The sequence below is a fragment of the Limulus polyphemus genome, unplaced genomic scaffold, assembly GCF_000517525.1.
Source record: "Limulus polyphemus unplaced genomic scaffold, Limulus_polyphemus-2.1.2 Scaffold639, whole genome shotgun sequence".
Lineage (NCBI taxonomy): Eukaryota > Metazoa > Arthropoda > Merostomata > Xiphosura > Limulidae > Limulus > Limulus polyphemus.
The window spans coordinates 474,633-485,119 of record NW_013666249.1 but is presented as its reverse complement, the minus strand read 5'-3'; the positions used below and the strand labels follow the sequence as shown (position 1 = coordinate 485,119).

General features: G+C 30.9%; 1 protein-coding gene across 1 annotated transcript in view; it reads right to left on the bottom strand.

Moving 5' to 3' along the window:
* Positions 1 to 1,997: 1,997 nt before the first annotated feature.
* The window catches only part of LOC106459624 (calmodulin-binding transcription activator 1-like), a 201,616-nt gene continuing 193,126 nt past the window's right edge, over positions 1,998 to 10,487 (bottom strand). The window contains exons 22-24 of the mRNA XM_022386151.1: positions 9,331 to 9,358; positions 6,076 to 6,178; positions 1,998 to 3,200 (exon numbers count right to left, since the gene is read on the bottom strand). Of these exons, the coding sequence (XP_022241859.1) occupies positions 6,077 to 6,178; positions 9,331 to 9,358 (130 nt within the window). The 3' untranslated portion in view covers positions 1,998 to 3,200; position 6,076. The remainder of the gene's footprint in view (positions 3,201 to 6,075; positions 6,179 to 9,330; positions 9,359 to 10,487) is intronic.

The window sequence follows — 10,487 nt, the reverse complement described above, 5'->3', positions numbered from 1 at the left end:
CCATTTTACTATCATTTCTCACCAAAAATGGAGAAGCAAAGAATAAAAATGTCCATAAATGCCAAAAAAAAACATAGTTTTGAAACAATTTTTGTATTCTATTAATGTCTTTAAACTGATTTTAATTTATTAACCTCTTGAAAATATATTCAACTATAAGTAATTTCAACTTCATTGTACAACTATGACCAGGACCCTCGTTACTGAATATACCAACAAAAATATATACTTATGATCATTATAGTAAATTTGATAACATGAAAAACTACAACCCTGTTACTAAATATACAAACAAAAATATATACTTATGATCATTATAGTAAATTTGATAACATGAAAAACTACAAAGGTTAGGAAATATCTGAAGTGCTTACTTTTGGTGATTTTATGATAATATCCCTTTTCATTCTTTCCAGTTTTTCAACTCGCATACCTTAAGATTTGTATTTCCTTGATTTCCTAGGGTTCTAATGTGCAGTATTATTCCACATTTGCGGTTAAGAAATAAGAAACCAACAAGAACACTACTTATTTTAGACCCAAAAATAAATAAATAAAATAGTCTGGTGAGAAGCAAATTGCTAAAGTCATTTCACTTATAAGTAAAATTCATTTAAACTAAAACTCGATACAAATATTTTCAAAATTTAATCACTCAAACTTTTGCTTATTGTGCTCCGGAGATAAAAAGCTATAGTTTGGAAGAAACTATCTATAGGTTTGATTACAAAGATACCTATAGAGGTTGTTTCGTTGTAATAAGCACTTTTTTATATGATAAAGTTCATCAATATAAGTACACAAGAATTGTAGGAAATGGATTTTAAGTACTCTAAATGTCATTTTACTTGTAACAATCACAAATTTTTAAGCCACATGGAAACAAAAATTAAAAGTGAATTTCCACCATATGTGGTTTAAATTACATGTAAGAGGACACCGTACTAAAATATTATCATCTACCATGGGCAAATCCAGATATATGTTTAAAGTTATTTTTCTAAAACATTAGTTTTGTTGTATATTAAAAATCATTTCCTAGTTACAAACAAAAACATTCTTAAATGGGGTTTATAATCCAATCATAGAGGGCCATTAGTATGTTTTGGTAAAGAATTTGTTAAGTTATAGCTCAGAAATTTGTTTAATTAACTTACAATAAAAATTTCTCCTGAAGCTGTGATTTCAACCTATGCTGAAATTAATAAAGAGTGGATGACAACTGATATACCTCTGTTAAACAGCATGAAAGACTGAAGAATAAACACCACCAAATTTCATGGATATCACACAGTACTGACCAGGAGAGGTCAATTTTTGACACATGATTAGGGTCAGAAGCTTTCTCACTCATCATCACTTTAATAATGATTAATAAATCTCTGAACACGATTTCAACAGCTATATACAAAGAACAACTTGGTTTACAAAGGAAAATGCTAAAAACAGATAAAGATTCAGGACCATTTATGATGAAATCTACTCCTAGCACTTTACTGACCTTTTCACATCTTACAAAGTACTGTTACAAACAAAACAAATTTACAACTACAAATTTAAAGTCATTGGAGAATGCTTTAAAAAGCTGTTTTTTGTGACTCGGGTAAATGAAAATTATACATTGTTTTAAGCAGCATTAGCTCCCATGAATCACATGGACCATCTCCAGCAACTTCCCATTAGTCTTACGATAATGATGATAGTGCACTGGCCACCTGACTAACTTTGAAGTTAGATCAGTTTACAAACACAAAATGGTTAGTCAGAATGAGGGCTTTGTTTGGACATATAGACAAGTAAAGTACTAGGAGCATAAAGAGTTAATTCAAACATCAACGGCCTCCTAATTTATGATCCTAAAATCTGAAAAGACTAGGGATTTCTAGGAAAATGTGAATTAAAATATCTCCTTTCGCTTACACTTGAGGACCCAAAAATTCAAAACTCACTGTGATAATAATGAAGCTAGAGTTTGGAGCTCTTTTTTTTTTTATTTATTTGACCTCTGACCATTGTAAACTTCGCAAATTCACAAGTCAGAAAAAAATCAAAGGAAAAACAATGCTTTTGAGCTACTTAAGATTTAACAAGTTTTTACCTACACTGTTCTTTACAAATTAATTTCTATATTCTTAAAAATTTAATAAATTGGACTTTTTTTTTTGTTAGATAATACACAGATCAAATACATCAGAAAATTATTTTTGTCAAAATATTTTCAAATTGTTTGATTTGTAGGAAAATGAATATAAAACAACAAACATAAGTAGCTAAGTGTAGGTAATTTCATGTTAAGACACTGAAATTAAATTAGTGCAAAAATATAAAGTGCATAATATACATGTATGAAAAAATTCCAAAATGTATCAGTTACATGTAGTTAACAGACTTTAAAAAAAAAGGTTTTACACTAAAATGTACAAGAAAACACTAACTTGGCACTCACAAGTTCCTGACTTTCCTCCCTTACAACACATCTTTTTGTTAGAGCTAGTAATGAGATAGAACGTTTGCTAAGAAAGGTTCAATTCTGAACAAAACTGTTGCTGGTTTCAGAAATATTAGATTACATAAAGGGAACAATGATCATGATTACAGTAAATAAGTTAAAGAAATTTAGTTTTGTATAAGCAAGCAAGGTTTTCAAAAATTATACAATATAAAAAAAATTATAAAAAGTATCCAAAGAAATTTATTTAGAAATGCAGAGGATCTAAATGCCACTGTCCCATATACTCTCAAATAAATACGAAACTTTAAAATAAAGAGAAAACAAACAGAGAGGAAGAACAAAACCAATAACTATATTCACTCACTATTAATGAGCCCAGAAGTTTCCAGAACAGTACAAGTTTGTTGCCAAAGGCTTAAGGAAAAACCAGTCAATCCTGCTCCCAAAACATTAGTAACATTACACTATGATGATGTTGGTTGGCGAGATTAGGAAAGAGAGAAGAAGGATGAAGAAAGGTGAGCAAATAGAGGAAACATACTGTACTTTTACCCTTAATCTTAGAAGTAGAAATTATCCATCTAGATGGAGGTAAGCTCCCTATCATGTATTGTTGAATACATGTCTTATGTTTAGGGTTGGCCATCTTCACGTAGTAATTACTACATGTCCAACAGTGCAGTTAGATCTTGACCTATTCAATTGCCTTCTTGCTCTGCTTTAAGTAGAACATTCATGACGGTTTTCTCTGAAAAAAGAAGTTTTTTTTTCATTAAAGCAATAGTCTAGTTTTTCACTATAATTACTTTTTTTTAGTAGATCAGGATTATCAGGGTGTCTGAAGGGCTAACATCTTTTAATGTGATATTTTCAGTAAGATATACTATATTATTTGTCTATTGTTACTTTCATGTTTAATTCTGTAAATGGTGATAGAAGTTGAGTTTCAAATATAACAGTGAATGTAAAATCCAACATTAAAGTTTTTTCTTGGCCCCCATGGAAGCCATGTCAAGATAAACTACTAGGGAAACATTTTGTTGTTACTGTTATACCCTGAAGTAGAGTACAAGCCAAATTCTGCTGAAAAACTTAGATTTAAGTCTTTACAATAACCACAAAATCAGTAGCCTGAAAGCCCATCTGTCAGATTCATCATAACAATCACAAGGGTAATACTTGAAGGCACAGTTGTTAGTCTTTAGAAGGCCAATGCCTAATGGCACAATTATTACAGTCCTTACATCACACAGTTCATCATTCCATAGGCACAGTTGTTAGTCTCTAGAAGGCCAATGTCTAATAGCACAATTATCAGTCTTCACAACATTCACGTGATTCATCATCTCTAATGGCACAATTATTACAGTCCTTACAACATTCACACAGTTCATCATCTCTGTGGGCAGAGTTTTTACTCTCTAGAAGGTCAATGTCTAATGGCACAATTATTACAGTCCTTACAACATTCACACAGTTCATCATCTCTGTGGGCAGAGTTTTTACTCTCTAGAAGGTCAATGTCTAATGGCACAATTATTAGTTCTTACAGCATTCACACAGTTCATCATCTTTGTGGGCAGAGTTTTTACTCTCTAGAAGGTCAATGTCCAATGGCACAATTATTACAGTCCTTACAGCATTCAAATGATTCATCATTTCTAATGGAACAGCTGTCACAGTTCTTACAATTACCACAAGGTCCCATGTCAAATGATAAAAGTATCAAAATCCTTACAATGCCCATACGGTCCATATCTGACAGCACAGTAGTCATCTTATTATAAAGATGATCCATTATTTGTGTGTCCGTGTTAGCATCCATCACCCAAATCTGATTGGATCAATTACTGTAATTTTTGGTATGTATATGGAAACTGTCTTATGGTGTACATGGTCTATCTTGTTTCAAGGTTTTGCCTGAAAAGGGGAATAATAAAGACCCTGAAATAGGGGACAGTTCCACTTTTTAATGGACTTTTGGGTTCCATCATCCGCAGTTGGCTGGCTCAAATATTCATAATTCTTTTATGGAAACTGTCTGACAATGTACATGCGTTATTTTGTTTTACGATTTTTTCACAAAAAGGGTGATTAAAAACACCCTGAAGTAGGGCACATTTCCACTCTTTTTAATACATTTTTGGCTTTGAATTTAAAGAAACAAGTATTTAATTAGTTAAGCAAGTCAATTATTACCTTCCACAAAGCAGGGTAGGCAATTATCATCTAAAGAGGTCATTACGGATTTAACAACAAAAAAAGGAGAAAGGGGAACATTATTTAAAACTGTCCTTTATACAGGTCGTTTCCTTAATGAGTACCCTCAGCTAGTTATAATAACAAAGAAAATGTTGGATGGCAAACTTTACAGTGCTTACAATGCCTAAACAGTTTATATCTGATGGCACTGGTCACAATCAATATAAAAATCCATACATAAAATGTCTGATGGAACAATTATTGCAAGGTCCATGTCAAATGGAAAAATTATCAGTCTTCACAATGCTCAGAAGGATAATGTCAAATGGAAAAAAATTGTCATAGCCCTTAAAATCACCACAAGACAACAGTTACAGTCCTCCCATAGAATATATATATATACGACTTGTGTATGTTGTTTACTAAATGTCTTGCACCTGTAGAAAATTCAGGTAACGAAGCCAAAAGCTTGTGGATTAAAACTAAACAAAAAACTAAAATAATGTGGTAATAGTCCAAATAAGTTACTTGCTACTGACCCTTTAATGTCTGAGGTTAAAATGTACATTTACTTTTTGATAGCACTAATGACATGAAAATATGTTTGCATGTCATTTCTTTCACTTATTGTATCCAAAGACTTGTTTTCACTTATATTTTGGATCAATGTCATGTTAGACAGCTATACATGATGCACGTTTTTCACCCATTACTGTTTGGATGATAAAGATTATATATGACTCATTTCTTGATTCACTACTTCTCGAGTGAAAAGGCTACTGATTACTCCCTTTTTACTATTTCTTCCCAAGAGAAAGGGCTACTGATTACTCACTTTTCGACTCATTTCTTCTTGAATGAAAAGGCTACTGATTACTCAGGTTTTGACTCATTATTTATTCGGTGATAATGTTATTCATTACTTCTCACTATTTGTCCATTATATCCATTATTTTTTGGGGTGATAAGGCTATTCATTACTTACTTTGTGACTCATAACTTATTGGGTGATAAGGATATTCATAATTTACTGTTAGATTCATTAGTTTTTGGGTTAAAAGGCTATTCATTACACATTTTTTAATCATTATTTCCATTATTTCTTGGGTGATAAAGCTAATCAATATTTATTTTTGTATTCATTACTTTCTGGGTTAAAAGGCTATTCATTACACACTTTATGATCATTATTTCATTACTTCTTGGGTTTGTAAACCATTTTATGATTTATTAATACCTGACTATGAAGGTTGTTCATGACTTACTTTTTGATTCATTACATATTGAGCAATAAGGCTATTCATTATTTACTTTTTGATCATCATTGCTATTATTTTTTAAGTTCTTGAATCACCTTATGATTTATTATTACTTGATACAAATTTTGTTCGTGGCTCACTTTTTTACTCTTTTCTGCTTACATTAGAAGGCTGTTCCCGAGATCTTGGGAGCTGTAGCTGCTGGCCCACTACTTCCCCCCGTAGCCTCTCTTTTTCTGCAGCTAATGCACGTTCTCTCTGTAACCTAAATTTCAAAAGTAGAACAAAAACAAACTAAGGATTTACTTTCTTTGTTTTACTAGAAATTATATTGTCATACATAGAAAATATTTTATTAAAAAATGGTTGCTTATGTCCAGAGAACTTAGTCAAAGTTCCATGCAGAAAGATAAAACATTTTGTGAAAGACAAAACAATTCTTTTTCAAAATGCATTTATAATGTTTTTAGTTTCTAGCATAAGTTGTTAAATGTAAAAAAATATCTTAATATGATCAACAAGTTTAAAACACATTAAAAACAAAAAAGACTAAGGTAGCTTTAATAGGAAAAGAATGTGGCAGGAGAAGTGTATGCCTCACTATTGCATCCAGAAGATGGCAAGTACCTGAGGGGATAAAGAGAACAAAGGCCCAGTGGGAGGTATGCTTTGAGACTGTGAGTTCATGTGACCTGTGATACTTGTACAAATTACCACCAGGGGCAGGTAGTACCATGGAAGGACAGTTCCATAACGTGCTACATAGAGTGCTACCAGAAGGATAGATATTCCAAGAATTACCATTAGTTTGTATAGAATGTCTCTAGGATGCTACCCAGATGTTGGAATTAACTAATGTTGACTTGTCCCAGTCTGAAAATAGGCCATATTGAACTTTGTTGTCTGACCTCAAATTCAAAAATTTCTGACATTAGTTCTGCATTATTGTTCTGATAAAAAATTTTTCTTTATAATTTCACTTTAATATCAATTTATTACCCTAGTGGGCTAGGGGTGAACTTACAGGCTTATAATGCTAAAATCTGGAAGTAAACAATACTTGATTAATATTTTATGTATTACAGTTTCACTAAAATGTATAGCATAATTCATGTTTTACACACATATATTATCCATATTCTAGTTTAACTTCCAAGCTACATAGTCCTGAAAAGGACTGTTTTAAATATTAACATAAATTATTCAAATTGAAAATATGTGCCCTAGGCATTACATTAACTAAAGTTAATACAATACAGATTTACTTCATGTTTTACATACAAATTATTCATGCATTAGTCAATCTTTCAAATACATAGTCCTGAAAAGGACGGCTTTTTTACATTCATCTAAATAATTCAAAACTCTTTGCTTTATTATTGAATAAATGGCTTTTGTTTGTTTGTTGTTAGATGCAAAGCTACACAATGGGTTATCTGCATTCTGATCACTGTGGATGTCAAAACCTAATTTTTACTATTAGAAGTCCTCCAACTTACTGCTGACTCACCAGGTGATAATAAATGGATGATGTAGAAAACTTAGAATAGTAGAATAGAATGTAGAATAGTTATATATATGTAAATCACAAAGTCAAACTATATTATTTTACCTTTAGTTAGTATGATGTATACCATATATATATACATGTAGAGTTTGAATGTTGTATGATAATATGAAAAATAGTCCTTTTCAGGAGTATGCACATTGTGAATGTGGATATTTTATGTGTAAACCATACATCACATACACATTTAATCTAAACTGTTATATATAGAATAACTTTATACATCTTGAGTTTATTATTGAATAACTAGATATTGAAGTTAAATTATAAAGTAGAAATTTTGGTCATGAGTAATGCAGAACTAATACTGTGTCAGGAAGTTTTGCACTCGAGGTCAAAGTTCAATATGGCCTATTAACAGACATATCAACCTCAGTCAATTCCAATCTCTGGGTCTCATCCTGATGGTACTTTATAAAACTGTCCACCCTCAGGCAGAACTCCCTGAAATACTCAGCCCTTGGTGATACTCCATGGTATTACTGCCCCTGGCTGTAATTTGTATAAATAATGCCTATGACATCACTAGTCATATGAACCCACACCTCTCATTAGGTGGCAGCTTTTGATCTCCCTTCCCTCTTCATGTCTTTGAGAGCTGGCATCCTTTGGATGAGCAAGTGGAATGTATACTACTGGCAGACTTAAGAGGAAAGAATGTAGTTGTTTGATATAGGACAAGCCTGTGGTAGATTAAACATTTAATGTGAGAAGTCTACAAAACTTCATTGATCTTTGCACTTCAAGCAACATAATACAGAAGAGATTAAAAATCAATATTAATGCTGTTTAGACATGTACATGAGTACATACAAAGTTTTTTGCTAAATACTGAAAGAGATTTAACACGAAGGTTTTATATTACAAACTTATAAAAGATAATCCTTAAAAATGTTTTCATGCACTTATATTTTTAACTGGTACAGTTAACTTGATATAAAATAATGCTCCACAAAAATTCCTTTCTACATAAAATGGTAAAGGTATCTTAATGATCTTGAACTTGTGACTTAGTAAAATCTGTGAACATTTTACAGAAGATTTAGTGGCAAATAACTGTAAGGTGCTTTTAGTTTGTTAATCAAATACATCTTACTACACATCACAGTAGAATGTTGAAAAATTTTAAGACTTAAGATCTATTGGTATATTTTATATTTATAATTAGATTACTAAAATATCATATAGCAATACAGATTATGTGTATGTCCTTTTCATTTTTTATCAACTCAAGTTTAAACACAGTTTATTTCAACAACTATAAATTAAAAAAAAAGCTACTTTTCATTATCAGTTTTACTGTAATAAACCTCAGAAAAATATAAATAGACATTTTACAGTAGTGTTTCTTGTATGCGGAATAGAATCTGGATTGTAACAATTACTTAAAATTCTGTCAAAATAAAGAACACCACAGCTAGTTTTAAGATATATTTGGACCTAAAAGAAAGCTCTAAATATGTGCCCATTCTTAGAGTGCATAAAATATTCTAATATTTCTTTATTATGAAACCTAACTTAAATAACCCACTATTTATGTAAATCTCGCTAACTAGCAGTAACAAAGGCATGTTGTTCTGAACAAACTACAAATAAAAACAAGACAGAGAGATCAAGGCTTAAGTTTGAAAAATTGTAGCATATATATATACATATAGGGTTTTTAATATATCTATTAAAGGAAAGCAAACAGGTATACATCATAAACAAAGTTATAACTTAATGATAATAAAATCATTCAATCTATAAGTGTAGTGATAATAAATTCTAGAGCTATATAACCCTCAATAAGTCTAAAGTGAAAGCACACTTTGAACAAATAAACACAGTAGTTGCTCTGTAAAACTCACCGCTCTCCCGTGCCACAAGTCCCACACACTATACAAGGTTAGCAATGAAATAAGAGAGATGGTGACTAGTTAGTGGAGAATACAGCTAAAATAAACCATTCTCATTGGTTCGAGACCATACTACAAGCACATATAAACATCACTATGCTATTTCAGAAGTGGTATGGAAAATTAATTACAGGAAAACATTACTTCAATAACTCATCATTAACTTTTTTTCAATTAAAATATCTTCATCAAGGTATACAAAACTATGAGGTAAGGGTTAATATATACACAACTTTATCATCCTGTAAGTCACAACAAAACATCAGCCTATGCCATGTGTTGTAAACTATTTTAAAAGTTATTATTTTTCCATATATATCTACATATACATAATAATTACATCTTAATGTATGTTAAACATACTATCTAGTCTAAAATTAATTGATTAATTAATAATCCAGGTAATTTCAGGTGGTCGACTTTCCTTCTTCAAGGATGTATAGAAAATCTAAAAAAAACACTATTCAGAGATTCTTTGGTTACCCTAAATTATACTTATGTATACTTTCTAAATTGTCATTTCATTTTAAATAGTTTAATCCTAATTTTGCTTTTTAATACACAAGTTTCACCAATCACCATAAGATGAACACCCACAGATCTGTGAGCTGTCTCAGTAAAAACATTCAATTTTGGATATAGCATAAATGTGGATTAAAAAACAAATATAGAAATAGAGTAAAGAAAAACAAGTGGCATAGAGTCTGTGTACATATTAAAAACTAAGAATTTTCCAACACATAATAATTTCTAAGACTATGAAATAGATTTACTATTGGTATGACTGCACTGAATAACAAAACTAAACAGCCCAAGTCAACAGTGTTGCAAACACTTTATGGCTGTGAGATGCAAACCTCAGAATTTAAAGAATGGAAACATAAATTTTACCAAATGAAAGAGAATTAAAAAATGGCTAAAAAAGTGTATTCACAATTTACACACCTTTATTTACAAAAAAAAGATTATGACAGGCACTGCATAACTTTGCAAACTGTAATCACAAACTTGTATGTCTAGAAATTGTGATGTAAGCAAACCAAAACAGATAACCACATTTTACAACTCTATACCTTTGCAAAATTATGTCTGCAACTTTTTTCGTTTTG